The sequence below is a fragment of the Gigantopelta aegis genome, chromosome 3 (genome assembly GCF_016097555.1).
Source record: "Gigantopelta aegis isolate Gae_Host chromosome 3, Gae_host_genome, whole genome shotgun sequence".
In the NCBI taxonomy this organism is placed as follows: Eukaryota; Metazoa; Mollusca; class Gastropoda; order Neomphalida; family Peltospiridae; genus Gigantopelta; species Gigantopelta aegis.
Window position 1 is genome coordinate 29,012,650 of NC_054701.1, and position 23,744 is coordinate 29,036,393.

General features: G+C 38.1%; 1 protein-coding gene across 2 annotated transcripts in view; it reads left to right on the forward strand.

Annotated features, from left to right (window-relative positions):
• Positions 1 to 5,537: 5,537 nt before the first annotated feature.
• LOC121367838 (phosphatidylserine decarboxylase proenzyme, mitochondrial-like) overlaps positions 5,538 to 23,744 on the forward strand; it is a 64,765-nt gene continuing 46,558 nt past the window's right edge. The window contains exons 1-3 of one of the 2 annotated variants that reach the window (XM_041492239.1): positions 5,538 to 5,583; positions 8,124 to 8,247; positions 10,947 to 11,086. In XM_041492239.1, the coding sequence (XP_041348173.1) occupies positions 8,151 to 8,247; positions 10,947 to 11,086 (237 nt within the window). In that variant the 5' untranslated portion in view covers positions 5,538 to 5,583; positions 8,124 to 8,150. Of the gene's footprint in view, positions 5,584 to 6,873; positions 6,892 to 8,123; positions 8,248 to 10,946; positions 11,087 to 23,744 lie in introns of those variants that run through there. The other variant, XM_041492240.1, reaches the window with a different exon arrangement.

Genomic DNA, 23,744 nt, shown 5'->3' on the forward strand with positions numbered 1-23,744 from the left:
GTGTGTCTATGTATACATGTATGTATGTACGTACACACTCGCACACACGCACTCACTCATTCTGTCTCTCTCTCTCTCTCTCTCTCTGTATCTCTCTCTCTCTCTCTCTCTCTCTGTATCTCTCTCTCTATTTCTCTCTCTCTCTCTCTCTCTCTCTCTCTCTCTATTTCTCTTCCCCTCTCTCTCTCTCTCTCTCTCTCTCTCTCTCTCTCTCTCTCTCTCTCTCTCTCTCTCTCTCTCTCTCTCACACACACATAGTTTTCTACGTTTATGGACAAATGCATGTCTTATTTTTCTGTCTTACATTTTCTATGGCCATTTTGGTCACTGAACACAGAAGCATAGTTTGGAGAGAAACAAAAAATATGTTCGCTGACCATGACGACTATCAACAAGTTTACAAATATCAACCAACAATGAAAACTGGTGACTACCAAATCGGCAGAATGCTTTTTGTATGCAATGCACCAGAAAAAGGCTTTCAAGCAACTAGGAAAGGCAGTGCAAATGGAATTATGGCTAAGGAAATTGGTATTTGATTGGATAATAAAAACCTTTATCCCAAGACAGAAAGTTAATGTTTGTTTTGTTTAACGACCCCACTAGAGCACATTGATTTATTATTCATCGGCTATTGGATGTCAAACATATGGTAATTTTGACATACAGTTTTAGAAAGAAAGAAATGTTTTATTTAACGACGCACTCAACACATTGGATGCCCGTCACGTGTCTCAAAATAATACGTCACACCTCTGCTCTCCAAATAGCCGTTATTTTTCTCCGAATTATGGACCGTTGACATAATTCAATTAGTTTTACAAAATATCAGTAATAAGTGAGTTATGATGATTGTGTAGATGGTTAAATAAAGTACTTTTAGCGACAAATTAAATGTATATACTTTCAGATAATATTTTGTTAGGTCAATAATCAGGTCTATCATCCGTAATATTTTTAAAGGGGGTCGCGGGACCCCTGTAACCCCTTCCCCCTTGATCCGTATCTCTCTTCTTTTTTCTTTTCTTTTTTAAAGCTCTATATTGAATTCTGGTGAAGAGGTAATTTTGATATTTCACTACTACTTGGATATTTGCCACTTCAGGCCCATATGTCAAATATTGATAAAATATCAACAGATTCAAAATTGTAGGCCTACGTAAAAAAAAAAAAATGAGTGACATAATTCTAAAAAGTGCAATTTTAGTTTGTTGGAGGAAAATGAGCAGAGTTCCAAAAGGGGGCGAGATATCCAGGGGATTTTGGGGCATACTCTCCGCAAATTTTGAAATAAAAATGCTCAGAGACGCTCTTTTCTTTTAGGGCAATTTAGTGTTGTATATTGTGGGTGATGCATTTAACAACGCACCCCCACCTCGATCCGCCAATGGTATTAAGTACAGATGACGTAAGAACTTTATTAATTCTAAAACCGCAAGCTCCACTTCTAAAAAGCAAGACAGTATTGCAGTCACTTTTATTTATGGCAAAATACAAAAACAAAAAAAGAAGAAACAAATCAAGCTAGGTTTATACCAAGAAGTATTTTTAATGTATAGGCCTACTATATACTTTATTAAAATACCCTTTATTTTATTTTAATATTTGCGTTAAACTAGCCTCGTGTTTAGGGGTGAAGACAATCAATGTCTCCCATTGGGAACAAAATGTTTATATGCCATAATACTTATTATTAGGTCCACATTAGCCCTAGTACGTTCGAGAACTAGATGGACGTTTGGACATATTCCCGTCTAGCTCTCGAGTTCTTGGGCTAGGTCCATATTTCCCCCACATGTATACATTATAAAGTTTGCTATTGGCGGTATTTTTATCTTTGTGCTGCAATAATGCATAATTACGAAAGACGCATGAATAATATAAAAATTTCGAGGGTAGGTTTTGAAAAGACGCGAATCCGCTTGCGTATTTTTGACGTATTCAAGTGACTAGGCCTACTGTACGAATACGCCACAAATATGCTTACGTATTTCGTCCTAATACGCTACGAATACACAGCTGCGTTTTAGCGTAAACATACAACACAGAATTCATGACCTAAATACGCTCACAAGCATTGCGTATTCATAGCAGAAACATAATGTATTACCGATTGTGTTTTTGTGTTATTTCAGTGTTTTTTTCAAATTACACCATACACAATTGTTTTACATATATAGTTTATGTTATTGGTATACATGTAGGCCTATATTAGTGAAATAAATCAACACTCTTTGAAATCTGTTTTGTGAATCGGGATGGTTGGACACATTGGATGACGGTCTGGATTAGATGTTAGAGCTGTGTAACGTGTGTTGATGTGGCTTGAAAACTTACGAAACTTCAAAATACGTCCGCAGTATTCTTTCTGTTCTAATGTTGTTTTTTATGTACCCAACTTTGTTTTTCGAAAATATTTCACTAAAGTTTTGTAGATATTTCCATTTGAACATTAAGTGACTTGATGCTTCTAAACTGAACATTTGAATAACTGACTTCGATAGTATTTGTCGTTGTCACGGTGTTTGACTTTTCATCTTTATTCGTGTCTTCTTGAACTGGCTTCCACGACGTCCGCGTCTGGGGCAGACTTTATCACGGTTTTTGTTACTTTTCTTTTACCATAATTCTGCTTGTTTGCGACACATTATGTGCTATAACCATTTTTGTTTATAATTCACAATGGAATGTTTTATATGTATGTGTAACCCTTTCCCTTACGCTTCGTTGGGTAAAAGGATTAGTTCCTTACTTTACGGGTTTTTATATAAACCATAGTTGAGTTTTTTTTAAACCTATTTTGTCTGCCTTGTAGACACCTTAAATGACATTACTTAATTTTATGTTTATGTTTACACAGATGCGTTTTATTGACAGCTTTCTAATGCACCTAATAAAACAATTATCGGGTTAGCGAGTAGAAAGTTATAGGAGATTTAGTGATGTTAACTAACACAAAATGGCAACATCTCGATTCAAAAGAAACACTTTAATCACCGGTGACCATTTTCTACTGCATTGAATTAAACTACCTCAGATTTCTGTTTTAGAAGTATTTATTTTGCACTTCTTTTTTTCTTTTTTTCTTTTTTTTATGTGTTACTGTAAATTTAAACAAACATCTCCACTTCTAGAAAACGTTTCGAATTTAGTTTGGGATCACCGTTGATAACATGTATGTTTTATTATTAATTTTGGATTAATTTACAACCATGTTACGGTACTGACAAAATGAGCCGGTGACCTAGTTTCGACTGGGAAATTATTATTTTTTTGTTTGAAGAAAAGTGTGCTGCTAACACTGACATATGATTCCCTGGTGTTTATTCTATCAAGTCGTCCATTAATTTAAACAAATATAGGGGCCTAATGACCTTTTATTTTTGAAAGTAAAAGCTTGAATTTCGGATTTTATCTGATAATGACCCACCCATGTTAATTTATAAATGTTTGATTAATATAACATTGAGCAAAATATTTAGTTATGTATTTTGTACCAGGTTTAAATGCACCATGTTTATAACAAGAAAATAACAAGTAAGTATAATGTGAATTCATGACGAGCAACAGTTCAAAACAGCACGTTAAGTTATGTATTATTATATATGCTCTTACGTCGGACACTATTGTTAATTATGTAATGTACATCAATGGGATTATAGATTATCTATATAATAATACATAACGTTTGGAATAACAACTTCTTCTCTTTTTTAATAATATATTATATTCAGGTATTTCATAGATTAAATGATTTTACGTTTTGGCCAAAAATGGGTACGTTTTGGTAAGGTACATATATACTCTTCAAAAAAAGAAACGCAAAAGGGTACAAATGGGTTATAACTCCGATTTTATGTTTCCTACCGGTTCATGCTTTGTGAATATAAGGTCATTGCATGTCCCAAACACATTCCCACGGTTACATTCGATAAAACGCAGCTACTGTACAATAAAGTTCCAAAATGTGAATATTCGCAAAAACGCAGCCACCTGCAAACCATGTCACCACTGCACGTGCGCTGTCTGCACGTGCAACATGAACACCGACAGTATAAAAGTGCAGGGTGTTCGCTTGCCTGGCCTCTGTATCTGGCCGACAGTTGACAATCCAGGACATGCCACGTCTCAGTGAACCGCAGAGAAACAATGCCATCGGCCGACTAGACGCAGGCGAATCCAAAACGGCCGTTGCCAGGGCATTCCATGTGTCCCCAAGCACCATCTCCAGACTGTGGGACCGTTACCAGCAACATGCCAGACGTCCAGTTCGAGGTGTCATCTTAACACCACAACACCGTCGACTCCGACTGCAGTGGTGCCAGATTCATCGACAATGGCCTCAACTGCGATGGAGACAGGTGTGGTTCAGTGACGAGTCCCGATTTCTGCTCCGACGTCATGATGGAAGATGTCGCGTGTATAGGCGTCGTGGTGAACGTTATGCGGCAAACTGCGTGCAGGAAGTGGACAGATTCGGCGGGGGTAGTGTCATGGTGTGGGCAGCCATCTCACACACTGGCAGAACTGACCTGGTCCACGTGCACAGGGCTACATTGACCAGATCCTCCGGCCACACATCGTTCCAGTTATGGCCAACGCCAACGCAGTGTTCCAACATGACAACGCCAGGCCTCACACAGCACGTCTCACAACGGCTTTCCTACAGAACAACAACATTAATGTCCTTCCTTGGCCATCGATATCACCGGATTTGAACCCAATTGAGCATCTATGGGACGAGTTGGACCGACGCCTCCGACAGCGACAACCACAGCCCCAGACCCTGCCCGAGCTGGCAGCAGCCTTGCAGGCCGAGTGGGCCACCATCCCCCGGAACGTCATCCGTACTCTGGTTGCTTCAATGGGCAGGCGGTGCCAGGCAGTTGTCAACACACGCGGAGGCCACACCCGGTATTGACTCCAGATGACCTTGACCTTGGTGGTGTGTCCTATCACTTACTCACAATGGACTAGAGTGAATTGTGAACAATCCTGCAACATTTGGTAATTATCGGACTCACCATTCAATAATTAAATCAATTCTCCAAATGTTACGACAATGTGGTTTTGCGTTTCTTCTTTTGAAGAGTATATATATTGGTTTATGTACGTTTTGTGTAGGCACACGTGTTTTGTTTAGGTACGGGTTTGTTTTGTGGGGGTGGGGGGAGTTCAAAACCTGTTGAATTATAAATTATTTGGGGGTATTTTAGTGTACGTTTTGACCAAAATATGTATACGTTTTGGTAGGTACGTTTTGGCATGTACGTACGTACGTTTAGACTAAAAAGTGGACCTGTAGGATTTGACCAAACTATGTGTATTTTTAGGTACGTTTAACATGGGTATGTTTTGGCATGGGTACGTTTTGGCATGAAGGTACTTTTTGACCAAAAAGTGGAGCCGTACGATTTTATCTCAATTGGGTACATTTCGGATTGTATTAATTTTGACCAGCTCGTTCACAGAAAAGAAAAAAGGTGGGATATAAACAAGAAAGAATAGAGGGAGAGGTAATAATAGAGTTATGTCCCTTACATCATCGTATCAAGTGTTTGGGTTTGCATTTTTGGGATAATGGTAGGTTTAATGTTATGTTGTTGATTTTATCCCCCATTAGGTTGTTAAAAATATAGCTAGGACTGTTAAACAGTTTCTATGGATGTCTTCATTAAAGTAGTCAATTTGTGGTCTGAACCGTTAACACTCAACTGCCTTCAGTCTCAAACTGATAGTGACATTCACATTGAGTCTTGACTCACAGCCACATGTAGGGCTCGCGCTGTCGGTAGCCAAATTAGCCATTGGCTAATTTTTACAAAAAATGGCTAATAAAATTTGCTAGTGGCTAAAATTTTGGCTAAGCCATTTTCTGTCTTCTGGTGTGAACAAACCGTTACATAATCTATCCGACACCTCAAACATTCAATTAGCGTAATAGCGAGACTGTGAGGTGACATTTAATAAGTTAGCTGGATTTTAAAAAGACTGTAAATATTAATTTTATTAAAGGATTTGTTGTTGGGGTTTTTTTTTTTTTATAAATGGAGTATACTGTGGTGAAGTCGGCATTCTTAGCCGAGGTATTTTATAAGCAGAAATCACAACAAGCATTTAACACGACGCTGAAATCAACAGCAACAACATGGCACAAATTATGAAATCGTTTGGGGTGGGGAATTGATGGGTCACTTAAAGAAAACCTAACTTATTTAAACTAACATAAAGATTGCTATTTAAAGAAATAATGAGTTCTATATATAAAAAAAGCTCTCAAATTTTTATTTGAGGAAAAAACAAGAAAGAAAAAACAACACCATTCATAAACATCGCCCACCCCCATATCTCTGTATGTTTGTTAATTTAATGTCATAGGCCATAGAAGTGGGGGTGGGTGTATGGGGGTACTGGCTTCAAACTCTGAAGATATTGTTTAACCCCATCCCCGCTGAAAACTCTCAAAGTAATATATTAACAGCCCCTACCCCCATTGAGGTTTTGTTATTCCTATTTATTCCAGTTTGTACACAATTAGCTGAAAAAGATACATTTTCATATTCATATATAAATACTCTATACAGTACTGCGTAAAACAAATTTGGCTAAAGCATTTTCAATATGGCTAATAAAAATTCCGTTTGGCTAATATTTTGGCTACAGGTATTTTTGATCCAGGTGAGCCCTGATACACGTAACTAGACAAGATTGTGGCTGTATAAAATGTTTACTTTACTAACATGCATTATTTTATAAGCTTATTATTATTCAGTGTGTGTTTTTGTTGTTTTTTATTTCAGTTTATCCTGCCAAGCACAGGCAAGGTCGCTGACACTTTTTTCTTCCATGTTCAGTCTTTTCCACTTACTTATTTCCTGGGATGATATTAAAGTAACAGTTAATAAATCTACTAAATAAGACCTGCATGTCTATATTTTCTGTCTTTGGACCGTTGTTTACCTTCTGCCGGTTGACGCTGGGTGAAATCGCCATACATTATGTAACAAGACGGGATTGTGCAGTTTAAAATGTTTATATTACTAATAAAATTTATAAATTTATTATCACTCAGTGCATGTTTATTGGTTATGTTTTTGGTAATATTGTTTTAATAACATCCTTTTATTATTTGCTGTTTTTGTTTTGGGTTGTTGTTTTGTTAATTATAGCTATAGCCTACAATTCGGGCAAGATTACCATGTTTTTCTTTATCTTTTACAATTATTACATGAGAAGGTATTAATGTAACAAGTGAATATTAAATATCACCTGACTGTCTACATTTTGTTCTCATCTAGTTAGATGTATGAAGTTCGGTGACTTCACCCAACAGTAAATGAGATTTTTGGTCATCTCCTTATTAGAGCTGGGCGGTATTGAAATTTGAGTATTTTTGGGGTGGATTGTATCAGTACGGTATTCGGTATTGACACAATACCAATAACGAGCAGTATTTTCAGTATATACTCAGCTTTAAATGCATGTCTGAGTTAAGGCTTACCCGCTAATTTCATCTAAATAAAATAAAATTCCATACACGAAGTCTCTTTTTCTGATTTATATCCAACCCTTTTTTTGCATTCGTCAGATATATTTTTAGTGCTTTACTAAATGGTGGAAAACATTTTTCAAAACCGAAATTTCGGTATTGTGAAATTTGCTCAGTATGGTAAATCGGTATTGACATAATACCGATACCGAACAGTATATAGGATATACCGCCCATCTCTACTCCTTATTTAATAATCCATCTAGGGGTAACCCAGGGTTGAAACTTAACGACATGAAAGTCATGGTCTTCAGCAGGGCTAGTTGAGGGAAAATCTTACTCGCCATTCTCAAATCCAAATAGCACTCCAGTTATAGCATAAAATTTAACTGCACGACCAAAATCAAAACTGAATGTTCTTTGTTGAATAATATCCATGTGCACACCGTGCAGCCACAAAAAAAAAGAGTTTTCTTTTTAAAGTAAATATATGTTGTCCGTGTATAATTTGGATACCCTTTAAAAAGAAATCCAACTTCATCCCCTTTCGATAATGTTTCGGTTAAATATGTAGGTGCTGTCGTGCCCAATTAATTTCAAGTCCAATTAATTTCATATTATGTTCTTTTTTCAGATCAACTGATTTGAGGTTCAAGCAAACATGGCATGTTCAATGGTAATCAACTGTATTCTCAACTCTACACAACTTATGTTACCAGTACCAGCAATTCCACAAAGAAGATGTTTTATGCAACACAGTAAGATTGTTTTTACTTTTTCTATATATGTATGGAAATCTGATCTAAGTGTTACATACCAATGTTAATTACATATTGTTCCTTCCTTGCCAGGTGGCATGGATGGCCCTCTAGAGACCCATCTGTTTAGGACATTAAACCCAAAGTTTGGGTACAGTCACCAGTTGAGATTATAGCAAGTGAAAGTGATACCAGTCAGAGAGAGAGAATGTTCTATTTCCTGTGTAACAGGACAAGCATCTCTGTTCGCATAGGGTTTCTGTTCACAGGTCCTTTCCCCCACCCCTACCCCCAATGTCACAAGTCTGTAGTTCCAATTCTCACTGCATGTAAAGCACCCAATTATGGGAAGGATCTATAGGTATTGAATGTACTTTTCTGGCAACAGCGTCAAACTATGTATTTAGCACCATTTCTCACAAACAATAAGTCCTGAATAAATGAAACATGGTTTATAATCATATCTATGGATGTTCATCACAATGCATGTGAAGAAATAAATTACTTAAAATGTCTATTTAAAGGGACATTCCTGAGTTTGCTGCAGTTTTTAAGATGTTATCGACTAACAGAGACTTTTGAACGATTGTAATTACATATCAGATGTATTTTTCTGCATAAAATATTAGTGGCTGTATATTAAACGTGTTTCTGATCGTTCTAATATTGGTACTAGGTTAAATTTCATTTTATTTCCTAAAATATAGTTTTTTCGTACGTACGAAATTATTTAAAGACAAATTCAGTTTAGGCTTCTTACAAATATTAAGACGACCAGAAACACATTGAATATACAGACACTGATACTCTAAACAAGAAAATATATTTAATATGCAAGTTTAATCGTAGAAATATTGTATTAGTCGGAAACATCTTACAATGCAGAAAACTCAGGAATGTCCCTTTAAACTTTAAAAAAAACAAATTAAAGTTTTATTTTTATTTTTTTTAACATACATTGAGATGAACACATATAGATGCAACTGTCAGTGACATCAAATAAGTTTAAGGTAGGCAAGATGTTGATAATGTAAATGATCTAATAACCATGCAATCCTTAGGAAATGTGCTACAGTGTCATTAAAGGTAGGGTCAACTCAAACAAGAGCCTATGTGTTGGAAAGATGAATACCCGGACCACCAACACATACTGACACTTTAGCAAATGAAAAACGCATAATTTTAGAGTTAATAAAAAAACATGATTATTCTTTCTAACTGGGGGCAGCCATTTTGTTTCGTTTTTGTGACGTCCTGTGGTATAGCTTGGGGTGAAGTGATGTCAGCTCCTGACCATCTCTTGTATGTACAGTGTAAACAAAAGCAATAATTTTCAACAAGGCGCTTCTCTTTGATCAACCTGACTTGTAAAACAACATAAATGACGTAATAATATAATAAACTATTTAACTAAATATATTTCAAGTTGTGTTAACGGAACAAAATGGGGTTATTGTATTTTTCTCTGTTAAATAATCCAAAGGAAAAATGTACACTATTAGGCCTATTGATATGCTACGTTGGAGCAAAAACAACAACCCAAGATACCTAAGTGATAATATTCTTTTCTTTGGGACTACGTAATTGGTCAGTTCTGTCGTTTTAGATGGAAAAGTCTACTTAATCAATAGTTTTACCATGGCCATTACCATTTTAGGGGCGACAGGTAATATTACACAATACCAGTATATATTTTTGTGTCTAGACAGCGTCAATTAATTGGCTTGTCTGGTTACCAAAATCAAATACACACCTGCCAATCAGGAATCACAGGTAGAAGCAACTAACAGCATAGACCAATTAACTAAGAAAACACTCCGTGTATCATTTCAGTATGTAGGTTAATGCATGGATAAAACATTGTTAATTATTTTGACCTGTTGTGTAGCCACTTTGACAATGATATTTTATTTATTTTGTATTGAAAAATAATTCTTATAGTGCTGGATATACTTATTGCTGGCTTACTGGGATGTGTATTATTACAGAACATTGCAATGTATGACTATTTATTATCCCGCAAAAACCAGGTAGATTGTGTTTCTCTAGTTCTAAGGCTCATTCCTGACATTACGCGTTAAGTATTACGCAACCACCAGCTCGCCAGAGGGTGTACTCACTGAGATAGTACAAAATGGCTGCCCCCATTGTATATAATAGCTGTCACATTTAACCATTTTATTAATTAACTATACCATTATACTTGTTGATATTAAGCAATAATGTTCATTATATATCGTTGAATATGCATACCAGGCAAAATGCCTTAATTGTCCCTTCCTTTAAGCATTCCTTTCCTTTCTAGTGATCACATAATATTTATGCATTTGTTCTTATACATGTACAATACCTTGGTTTGAATCGGTGGGCATAATTTTATTGGCATGGTGCATTTCACAGTGTTTTCTCAATATACTGATGGAAAGAAATAAAGGAGCATGCGAGTAATAACATCAAATGTTGACTACAACCATAATTCTCGTCCACAAGTATCAGGAAATTAACCATGTTACTGGACGTCAACCCCACAGTACTGACATGCAGTGTCACAATATATCTCTGTATTTTATACACACTGAACTACTCCAGTAGTGAATTACTTTTTGTCTCATATACCATGTGTTCCCGTATTTCTTTCCATCAGTATATATGTTATTAAGACTAATAATGTTTCACTAGATTTTTTGGTATGTTTTCAGAAAGCAAAAGCAAAACTTATGTGAGACCTGTACGATTATACTGGATGGCATTTCCTGTTAGCATTGGAGCTCTAGTCTATTATGTATATTGCCAAATACATGTTCCTGAATTAAGCAGCCAGGTACCAAAGAATTGGAAGGTAAAATTAATTTTATCATTGGATAGGTCTGATCTGATGTGGATTGGGCATGATTTATTTTTTGTTGAGTTATATTCAGTTTTTTATGTTGTGACTAAGCAACAAAATTCAAAACTATTTTTCATTCAGTATGTGGTGATGGTGTCAGTGTATTGATGTGCTGTCAAATCCTACATTTGGCATCACGTCAGTACATCTGCTGGCGTGGCAATTCTGATTAAAGACCAAAAACAAGCATGTTGTTGTTGAACCATAAAGTGTTGGGAATTGATTTCAAACTGAAGGGTGGGGTGTAATTATATCATCAGTAATGTATCATAGCAGAGACGTTTCACTGTCTCCTGTTCTCAACTTGATGAACTTGTACCTCTCAGTATTGTTTGAAAATGTTCCATGAAATGAAATCAGAATGACAATGAGAAATAAAGAAGTTTTTTTTAAATTTAAACTCGCTACATGTACTTAACAGAATTCTGTGTATTATGAATTGATAACCTATAAATTGATATTGTGGTTCACTTGCCAATGTAAGCATCAGTGAACTTGTGCAAGATGAACAGTATTGACTAAATATCCATGTGTTTGACCATACACATGGAAAATGGAAGTGGCTTCTACAGATCTTATGTGGCCATGTACGAGTGAGTGGACGGGTAGCAGTGAAGACAGATGTAAGCATGTGTAGCTCAACAGGTGCCTGCGACCGTGACTCTTTATTTTGCTTTTTGTCTCGCCTTTACAAAGTCAAAAAGTTGAGATATTGGTACATTACTTTTATGTTAGTGGTGGCGTTGGCAGTGATAGCATCAACGTTTGTATTTAGCGGCACTTCTCATAAACTTCAAGTCCTGCATCAATGAAACTCGGTTTATAGTTACATCTATGAATATTCACCTCAATGCATGTTACTTTTCTTTCTTTTTTGAAATTTCAGGCCTCATATTTGGCAAATGATTGGGCATGGCCATTTGGGGCGCATTATAGCCAGAAAGCACGGCAACATGAATAAATACATAAATAAGTATGAACAGTTTGGTGTTTTTGTAATAAAAAACACTTTCAGGAGTCAAATTAAAGTATGATAACCAGTTACTGACATGCTGAATAAGGCACGGCTGATTTGGCCATGAGACTCTGTTTACTTCTCAGGGCATTCAAGCATATGACTAGGTCATTCAATTTGCTGCATGGTCACAGTTCAATTTCACACCCTGAAATTTAGAAATTAAAATTAAAATTTCAATGTTTGTCGGTTTTTTTTTACATGCATTGAGATGAACGTTTGAAAATGGCAGAAAAACCAGCCAATACATTCCTCATTGTCCTAAATGCCACTGTGCCTTATATGCAGTCTTTGTGGTTTGACAACAGGCAGGATTTAGCTCAGTCAGTTGAGTACTTGCATCGCAGGATCGAACCACCTCTGTATATTTATTCAACTAATTATAGTTTTTTTTCTCATTCCAACCAGTGCACCACAACTGGTCAAAGGCCATGGTATGTGCTTTCTTGTCTGTAGAAAAATGCATATAAAAGATCCCTTGCTGCATTAGGAAAAATGTAGCGGGTTTCCTCTGGGAAAGAAAGAAAGGAATGTTTTATTTAACGACGCACTCAACACATTTTATTTACGGTTATATGGCATCAGACATATGGTTAAGGACCACACAGATATTGAGAGAGGACACCCGCTGATCATTTGTATGCACCATCCCACAGACAGGGTAGTACATACCATGGCCTTTGATATACCAGTCATGGTGCACTGGCTGGAATGAGAAATAGCCCAATGGGCCCACCGACGGGGATTGGTCCCAGACCGACTGTGCATCGAGCGAGCGCTTTACCATTGGGCTACGTCCCGCCCACGGGTTTCCTCTGAAGACTAGGTGTCAGAATTACCAAATGTTTGACATCCAATAGCCAATGATTAATTAATCAATCTGCTCTGGTGGTGTCATTAAACAAAACAAACTTTTTGTGGTTTGACACAAGCAAGTGCCCTGGCTTGCATAAACCAATTTCTGAATGGGCAATTATCTGCTCTGTTCATCACAAATCGATTTCTGTCATTTATTTGCTCCATATTAACCCTTTGAACTCTGAACTCCTGGGAAGGAGATTAACCAAAAAAATCTAAAATTTGTTTACTTTTCTGCTTCAAATAATATTTTTTGTTGTATTTTTAATAAAAAAATAAAGGTTATTTGAGCTAAATACGGACTTACTTGTTATTTATCTGCAATACTCTCACCTATGATGCCAATCAAACCAGCAAGTTTTGGTCTGGCAGTCCAGTTCATATGAACTCCTTACAAAGGGTGCACCAAAAAAACCCGGTTGTTTTGGTAAGTTTTTTTTATTTGCCTCAGGGCATAGTTTCTTTACCTTCAGGTATGTTTCGTTACAGACAACACATCGGTTATTATCATTAGCATTTGGAGCCTTTTCTACATCATTGTGAGCATCCACTTTCAGCCTTTTCTCATCAAGAACAGTTTCTATATTTGAGCTATTACCAAGTGGAGACCTAACATCTTGTGTATCATCACCTTCAAATTCCAGACATGAAGTGGTGACAGAGGGTTTCCTCCCTCAATATCTGTGTGGTCCTTATCCATATAACCGATGCCACATAACCGTAAATAAAATGTGTTGAACGCATCGTTACATAAAACATTTCCTTCCTTCCTTCAGACACAGTTTCTCCAGAAATCTGTGGAAAGGGAATGTTCTCTTGAGGGTGGAAGTGTGAGGCTTTATGTAACCTATCACTATGTACCTGTATGTGTTGTAGGCAGCCCATATCACAAAGTTTATAATCAAACTCTGTGGCCATTTGTTGTAGTGGCAGCATTTTTGTATCCTAGTCATCTGGGCCCATGCTTATAAAACTTTTAGAGTCTAGACTCAATCTCTAATGATGTCACATGCATACAGTTTGTATGGTGTTGTCATGACATTAGTGTCTCAGAGACTCTGTTAGATTCTCGAGTCAAGATTCTAAAAGTTTTATAAGCATTAGGCCAGGTCGATTTTATAGGTTTCACTCATTTATGCCTTCACTGTTCTGGGGGCAGGATAAAGTCCAGTGGTAAAGCACTTGCTTGATGGCTATCGGTCTAGCATTAATCAAACACCAGTGGGACGGACCATTGTTCTATTTCTTGTTCCAACCAGTGCTCCACAACAGGTATAACAAAGGTCATGGTATATACATGTACTATCCTGTCTGTAGGTAGTACTAAACCAAATAACTTCCGGCTGGGTCAAAGTTCGAGGTGCACCCAACGTTTGATAGAGAACTGAACACCACAAGTCCTGTGATTGGTTGTAAATGTGAGTGTGTTGGTTGTAAAAAATAATAGTTTCATCTGGGTAAAAAAAAATTGCAATTTTATTTCATCTAGTACGTACCAATGTGTCAAGTAGCCTTGTGCTTGAAAACGTATGGGGTACCTGTAAAAAAAAGTACTCGAATTTTGTGTGGAACTAGGGTAGGCATAGACGCTACCCGTTATCTCAGAAACAAGCAGCTTGACCCCCAATTTTTTCTGATTCACTTTAAGTGTGAGTGGTGGTAGTATTTATATCCGTGGTGTTTATGTTGATTGATACGCTGCAGGTAGGAGTTTTAGCCACATATGTTACTATTGTCGTCTGTGGGATTTGATTTGGTAGTATACACCCTGTAGGATGTTATACATAAAAGATCCCATCCAACTAATCAGAAAGAGTAGCCTGTTGCATGGTGACAGTGGGTTTCCTCTCTCATCTGTAGACTTTAGCCATATGTCCGGCACCATATAACCATAAATAAAATTGTTGAGTGTGTCCTTAAATAAAACATTTGTGCATCACTGCTTTGGGACAGGAACAGGAAACTTTCTCTTTTGAGTAGAATCATATTTTTGAACATGTTTAGGAGGAGAAGAGACCTAGAGTGATGTGACAATAGGTTTCTTGTCTCACCACACAATAACACCAACTGTTCCACTTCCCATGGGAACGATTTGAATTATTTGGACTGTCCACCTATTGTGTTCACTGGGATAAATCAGATAGATTTTGTAAGGTTATCTTTGATGCCTATTGAATATCTACATGTAGGTGGGTGGGGTTTTTTGCTTTATTGTTTTTTCTACTTAACTTTCATGAAAATAAATCCAAAACCCCCAAAATTTTAATGAGGAGGTTATCATTTTGTCAATAAAGTCGAGAAAATTATAAACATTATTGAGCAAACAGTATGTCGGTCATGGTTTCTTTGTTTTTATTCTGTATGAAAACATAATGATTCATTTCTGACCTCTGCATTTGGCTTTTCATATGGCTTTGTAACTACATTCTTGCACACTTCTTTTGTATGCCTATTCTGTGATGCAGCCTATTCATCGCTCCACGTGTGTGATGAAGACTGAAGTTGACATTCTGAATCCCAATCAAATGTCCTTAATCATCCTGGACCAGCCTTTGTTCATTGGTAGGGGTAAGAAAACATGCTGGACCACTTGTGAGACAATAAATAAACTAATTAGTACAGCTTTCTGTGTTTTAACCAGACTAGCATTCACAGAGCACGGAACGTGCTGTTAATTCTAATACAGTATGCAAGAACAGCATGCCTTGCATTGGACACATGCCTTGCATTGGAGTAACACTGAGAGCTAGCGAGTTATAGTTTGTTTTGTTTAATGACACCACTAGAGCTCACTGATTATTAATCATTGGCTGTTGGATGTCAACTATTTGGTCATATAATCCAAAGAGGAAACCTGCTGCATTTTTTCATGGATGTACCCCCCCCCCCCACACACACACACAAAAGTTTGTTTTGTTTAATGACACCACTAGAGCACATTGATTTATTAATCATCAGCTATTGGATGTCAAACATTTGGTAATTTGACATATAGTCTTAGAGACGAAACCCGCTACATTTTTCCATTAGTAGCAAGGGATCTTTTATATGCACCATCTCATAGACAAGATAGCACATACCACGGCCTTTGATGTACCAGTCATGGTGCACTGGCTGGAATGAGAAATAGCCCAATGGGCCCACCGACGGGGATCGATCCCACACCGACCGTGCATCACTTTACCACTGTCCTGCCCTCACATTGATGTACCAGTCGTGGGTCCACTGAAAGGGTTCAGTCCTTCGACTCAAACACCAGGTGAGTGTTCTATAAAAAATTCCATTGATGTTGCTGCAACAAATGGTGTGGAAATGTTTCACGGCTATACTATTTTGCATAAACAGTACAACCACGTTTATGACATCCTGGTATTTGCTGTATTGTGACAGGCTGTTGGGTCGAAAACTATTTGTTATTAACTCTTTTTTTTGGGGGGGGGGGGGGGGGGGGAATAACCCCTTTTTGTGTGTCATAGGCTAAAAATCACTCTGTTACATCTATCAAGTGTTTTTCATCAAGGCGTTTCAGAAAAAAACAAATTACTATTTAAAAATGTGTCATGTTTTTTTTTAATTAACTGTCAGATATATTAATGTAAACACTATTTCCTTCCATACATCTAATAAAAATGTGTTTTTACTGAGACACTTTAATCTATTTTGTCTTGTAGGAAGTGGGTGTCGTGCATTACATATGAAGAATGTACATGGGGAGGGGGTACATATGCAAAAATTAATTTGTTTATTGTAAAATGGATTCAGTCCATGCTCCTAATTGTATTCAATGTACTTTTCAGCATGGAAGATCTTTGTACACCGGTACATGCAGGTGGGGGAGGGAGTAATGATTAAATGTACAAAAAGTGTACATGGGGGAGGGGCGGTAAAACAGTCCATAAATACACTATGGATGGCCCCCAATTAGTAGTCTGAAAAACCTCCTGCCTATTTTACAGTGACAAAATGGTACACATCTCTCCGCAGAGTTACTTGTGCTTTAGAGCTGTGTGCTCCACATGCTATTGAGAGGGGTGAGACGTAGCCCAGTGGTAAAGCGCTCGCTTGTGATGTGCGGTCGGGTTGGGATCAATTCAAGTCAGTGGGTTCATTGGGCTATTTGTCGCTCCAGCCAGTGCGCCACGACTTGTACATCAAAGGCCGTGGCATGTGCTGTCCTGTCTATGGGATGGTGCATATAAAAGATCCCTTTCTGCTAATCGAAAAGAGTAGCCCATGAAATGGAGACAGCGGGTTTCCTCCCTCAATATCTGTGTGGTCCGTAACCATATGTCTGACGCCATATAACCATAAATAAAAAATGTGTCGAGTGTGTAATTTTTTGACGGAAAATTTGAAATCTTTGTGGTGGAATTGACCAGATGTGTCATAACATCTAGTAGTTAGCACACTAAAAATTTTGGCACCCCCTCCCCCTTTTTAAATTTCTATATCTGCCCCTAACATTAATAAAACAAACATTTATTCTTTTCTTTTTTGTGAAGTTCATGGTATGTGTCCTTTCTTTTAAAATTCTACATGCCATTATTTTAAAGACATTATACAGTAACACCATATTTCACTTAGCACCAGAAAAGAGGGCTCCACTCAGCTCCACAGTTGTTTCTGGACAAAAATCCTATTCCAGTTGTGGATGAGACCAAATTTCTGGGAGTTATATTTGACAGGAAGCTCTCTTTTGTGCCCTCTCTTAAATATGTTAAAAAGAAGGGCTTAAAAGCTCTCAATATTTTAAAAGTTATTGGTAATACAGAATGTGGAGCAGACCGAAAGGTTATGCTTCGTCTATATAAATCTCTCGTGAAGTCAAAACTTGACTATGGATGCATTGTGTATGGGCCAGTATGCAAGTCTTACTTGCAGATGCTAGATCCTATACACAATCAGGGCCAAAGGCTTTTGGTGCTTTTAGAACATCTGTAGACAGCTTGTACGTTGATGCCCACGAACCTTTGTTGGGTGCTAGACATGCAAACCTTTCGTTGCAGTATGCCAGCAAGACTAAATCATTGCCAAAGCATCCAACACATCAAGCAGTGTTTGATAACAAATATATACTCTGTCAAAAAAGAAACGCATAGGTGATAGGGAAAGAAGAAAAGTGTTTGATTTTACTAAATACCGTTCTTTTGTACAATGTTACTGAATGACCATGTTTGTTAATGTTCCTGGAATGGGACAGCATGCCTAAATGCACCTTAAAACAAATTTAGTGCACGTTGTGCGACAATTCTAGGAAATCAGCGTGAAATAGTCAGATTTTGGCGAATGCACGTGAAACTTGGGGAAAAGATTGGGGTAGTGATGGGTATTTAAAGCTGCAATGCTCGCAATGATGCCTCATTTCCATTTCGATGTAGACGAGGTACAACATGCCAAGACTAAGCCTGCCGAAATGAAACATTGCAATAGGCCGCCTCCAGTTAAGTCAATCGCAGTCAGCAGTCGCACACCACATGAACATCCATCAGAGCACCATTTCACATCTCTGGGACAGGTACCAGCAGTTTCAATCAGCTGAAGACTAGCCCAGAAGTTGAAGACCTTGCATAACAACTGCAGCACAAGATCTCTACATCCGGGTTCTGCACTTGCGTCACCGAACTGCCACAGCAACGAACACTGCTGGACGCATACCTGGTTTGAGAAGGGTGTCTGCACAAATCATTCGGAACTGACTTTGAGAAGCTGGTTTACGGGCTAGGAGACCGTATGTTGGCCCCGTCCTGCGGCGTCAGCATCGACATTTATGTGTTCGCTGGTGCACGAATGTACAGGGGTAGAACTTGGGAAACTGGTGGCGAGTATGGTTCAGCAACGAGTCACATTTCCATCTACAGCGACGTGATGGACGACAACGTGTTTACAGACGCCGCAATGAACATTTTGCCAACAACTGCATCACCCAAGTTGACAGATTTGGTGGAGGGAGTGTCATGATGTGGGGAGCCATCTCATACACCGGCAGAAGTGAACTTGTGTTCGTACAAGGCAACCTGACAGCTGTACACTACCGGGATGAAATTCTTCGCCATCACATGCTTCCCATTTTGGATCGATAGAGAGAACTCTTACAGCAGGACAATGCCAGGCCACATACGGCACGTGTAACAATGAATTTCCTACAGAATGATAACATTAATGTGCTGTCATGGCCATCAAGCTCGCCAGATCTCAACCCCACTGAACATCTATTGGACGAACTGGACAGACGTGTACGCCAGCGTGACCCGGAGCCTCAGACGCTTCCGCAACTGTGCGTCATCTCCTTGGCATAGAGTCTCTGAATCCTGGCACGTGGAATCCTAACCCATTCTTCCTGCAGTGCATGTGACAGTTGCGGAAGCGTCTGAGGCTCCGGGTCCACAGCCAGTTTCCCAAGTTCCACCCCTGTATATTCTTGCACCAACGAACACGTAAATGTTGATGTTGATGTCGCAGGACGGGGCCAACATACGGTCTCCTAGCCCGTAAACCAGCTTCTCGAAGTTGGTTCCGAATGGTTTGTGCAGACACCCTTCTCAAACCAGGTATGCATCCAGCAGTGTTTGTTGCTGTGGCAGTTCGGTTACGCAAGTGCAGAACCCGGATATAGCAATCTTGTGCTGCAGTTGTTATGCGAGGTCTTCCACTTCTGGGCTGGTCTTCAGCTGATTGAAACTGCTGGTACCTGTCCCAGAGAGGTGAAATGATGCTCTGATGGACGTTCATGTGGCATGTGACTGCTGACTGCAATTCACCTAACTGGAGGTGGCCTATTGCAATGTTTCGATTTGGCAGGTTTAGTCTTGGCATCTTGTAACTCGTCTACATCGAAATGGAAATGAGGCATCATTGCGAGCATTGCAGCTTTAAATACCCATCACTACCCCAATCTTTTCCCCAAGTTTCACATGCATTTGACAAAATCTGACCATTTCACGCTGATTTCCTGCAATTGTTGCACAATGTGCGTTAAGTTTGTTTTAGGGTACATTTGGGCATGCTGTCCCATTCCAGGAACATTAACAAACATGGTCATTCAGCAACATTATAGAAAAAAATGATATTTTGTAAAATCAAACACTTTTCTTCTTACCCTATCACCTATGCGTTTCTTTTTTGACAGAGTATATTTTAATGAATCTGTATACATTATTGATTACTGTATAAATATCATTGGTTCCAAACATTTACCAGGGTTTCTAGATTATGGTAGCCCCACTCCCATGGCTAGTGATATTTAATGTTGGGCTAGTAAATAACTACTATTGCCATGCCTGATGGCTAATGAAAACAAAACAAGTCAACTGTTGCAGTTAAGTCTATTTTGTAAATATGAATATTCTGTCCCCACCCCATCTCCCTCTTTAGGTGACATATCTGATTATTACTATTATTGAGTAAAATTGTATTAACTTAAAGTAAAGTAGGGCTAGTGAATTTTTAATTAGGCTAGTAAATTTTAAAAATCACTGATCCCATGGCTAGTGGATTTTATAAAAATTCTAGAAGCCCTGCATTTACATAACATTCCCACGGGATCTATTTGAGCTGCATATGCATCTACTGTACCAGGGCTCACACACGAACAAATTTTGGTTTAGCCAATTTTCAAATATTAAAATGTGGATATTTTATTAGCCAAGGACTACATGTTGTAGCCATAAATAAAAATTTTTTTTAGCAATTGGCTAATTTGGCAGTGGACATACCCAAGCCTCAGAATTTCAAATTTCATGGGAAATACTTTTTCAGTTCTGTACCCTATGAACCCATTGGAAAACAATTTCAGAATCCTGGTAATAGCTCTAATGGATCATGTTACATGATACTGGCTTTATGTAACCTATCACTATGTACCTGTATGTGTTGTAGGCAGCTCATATCACAAAGTTTATAATCAAACTCTGTGGCCATTTGTTGTAGTGGCAGCATTTTTGTATCCTAGTCATCTGGGCCCATGCTAATGATGTCACATGCATACAGTTTGTATGGTGTTGTCATGACATTAGTGTCTCAGAGACTCTGTTAGATTCTCGAGTCTAGATTCTAAAAGTTTTATAAGCATTAGGCCAGGTCGATTTTATATGTTCCACTCATTTATGCCTTCACTGTTCTGGGGGCAGGATAAAGCCCAGTGGTAAAGCACTTGCTTGATGGCTATCGGTCTAGCATTAATCAAACACCAGTGGGTCCATTGTTCTATTTCTTGTTCCAACCAGTGCTCCACAACTGGTATAACAAAGGCCATGGTATATACATGTACTATCCTGTCTGTAGGATGTTATATATAAAAGATCCCTTCCTGCTAATTGGAAAGAGTATCCCATTGCGTGGTGACAGTGAGTTTCTTCTCTCATCTGTAGTCGGTACCATGTAACCATAAATAACGTGTTGAATGTGTCCTTAAATAAAACATTCGTCCATCACTGCTTTGGGACAGGAACAGGAAACTTTCTCTTTTGAGTAGAATCATATTTTTGAACATGTTCAGGAGCAGCAGAGTCATAGAGTGATGTGACAAGGTAATGGGTTTCTTGTCTCACCACACAATAACACCAACTGTTCCACTTACCATGGGGACGATTTGAATTATTTGGACTGTGCATCTATTGTGTTCACCAGAATAAACCAGATAGATTCTATAAAGTTATCTTTGATGCCTATTGAATATCTACATATACATGTAGGTGGGTGGGGTTTGTTTTTTTGCTTTGTTTTTTCTACTTAACTTTCATAAAAATAAATCCAAAACCCCCAAAGTTTTAATGAGGAGGTGATCATTTTGTCAATAAAGCCGAGAAAATTATAAACATTATTGAGCAAACAGTATGTCGGTCATGGTTTCTTTGTTTTTATTTTGTATGAAAACATAATGATTCATTTCTGACCTCTGCATTTGGCTTTTCATATGGCTTTGTAACTGCATTCTTGCACACTTCTTTTGTATGCCTATTCTGTGATGCAACCTATTCATCGCTCCACGTGTGTGATGAAGACAGAAGTTGACATTCTGAATCCCAATCAAATGTCCTTAATCTTCCTGGACCAGCCTTTGTTCATTGGTAGGGGCAAGAAAACATGCTGGAGGCAATAAATAAACTAATTAGTACAGCTTTCTGTGCTTTAAGGTAGTACTAAATCAAATAATTTCTGACTGGGTCAAAGTTGGAGGTGCACCCAACTTTTCATAGAGAAGTGAACACTACAAGTCCTGTGATTGAAAGAAGTGTTTTATTTAACGACGCACTCAACACATTTTATTTACGGTTATATGGCGTCAGACATATGGTTAAGGACCACACAGATTTTGAGAGGAAACCCGCTGTCGCCACTACATGGGCTACTCTTCCGATTGGCAGCAAGGGATCTTTTATTTGCGCTTCCCACAGGCAGGATAGCACAAACCATGGCCTTTGTTGAACCAGTTATGGATCACTGGTCGGTGCAAGTGGTTTACACCTACCTATTGAGCCTTGCGGAGCACTCACTCAGGGTTTGGAGTCGGTATCTGGATTAAAAATCCCATGCCTCGACTGGGATCCGAACCCAGTACCTACCAGCCTGTAGACCGATGGCCTGCCACGACGCCACCGAGGCCGGTCCTGTGATTGGTGATAAATGCGAGTGTGTTGGTTGTAAAAAAAAAAAAAAAAAAAATCATCTGGGAAAAAAAAAAAGCAATTTTATTTCATCTAGTACCACTGTGTCAAGTAGCCTTGTGCTTGAAACATGTATGGGGTACCTATAAAAAAAAAAAAAAAAAAAAAAGTACTCAGATTTCGTGTGGAACTAAGGTAGTCGTAGAAATGAGCTTGACCTCCAATTTTTTCCAATTCACTTTAAGGGTGAGGGGTGGTAGTATTTATATCTGTGGTGTTTATGTCGATTGATACGTTGCAGGTAGGAGTTTTAGCCACATATGTTACTATTGTCATCTATGGGATTTGATTTGGTAGTATACACTCTTAAAGGAATGCTTAAGCAAGGCTTTTGGACTGGTATGCATACTCAAAGATATATTATGCACATTATTGCTTAATATCAACAAGTATATTATATTTAATTAATAAAACAGTTAAATGTGACAGCTATTAGATATAATGGGCACAGCCATTTTGTTCCATTCCAGTGAATATGCCCTCTGGTGAGCTGGTGGTTACGTAATACTTAACGCGTAACGTCAGAAATGAGCCTTAGAACTAGAGAAACACAATCTACCTGTTTTTTGCGGGATGATGAATAGTCATACATTGCAATGTTCTGTAATAATATACATCCCAGTAAGCCAGCAGTAAGTACAATGTATATATTATTTTTCAAATCCGGGTCGTTTCGCCTTAAAACCATTTCAAACCCAGTGTTGTTTCGCCCTTAGACCTGTTCACCCAGGGTTGGTTTGTTCTAAATCTTATCCGTACCAAGTCGTTTCATCCCAAAAGTGAGTCGATTCGCCCCGATTATATATTTATTAGTGTACTTTTTTTTGTTTGTTCATGGATCACAACTACAGTGGACTGATGAACTCTCACCCGGTTTGAACTGTAAAACTAATCAAATAGTTATCCACTAATCCATCTATAGTCCTTCCTACAGGGTAGCGACCACCAAGCTAAGGGCCGCAACTCTAAACGTGTTTTATCATTTTGACACAGAAAGAAAGAAAGAAAGAAAGAAAGAAAGAAATGTTTTATTTAACGACGCACTCAACACATTATATTTACGGTTATATGGTTA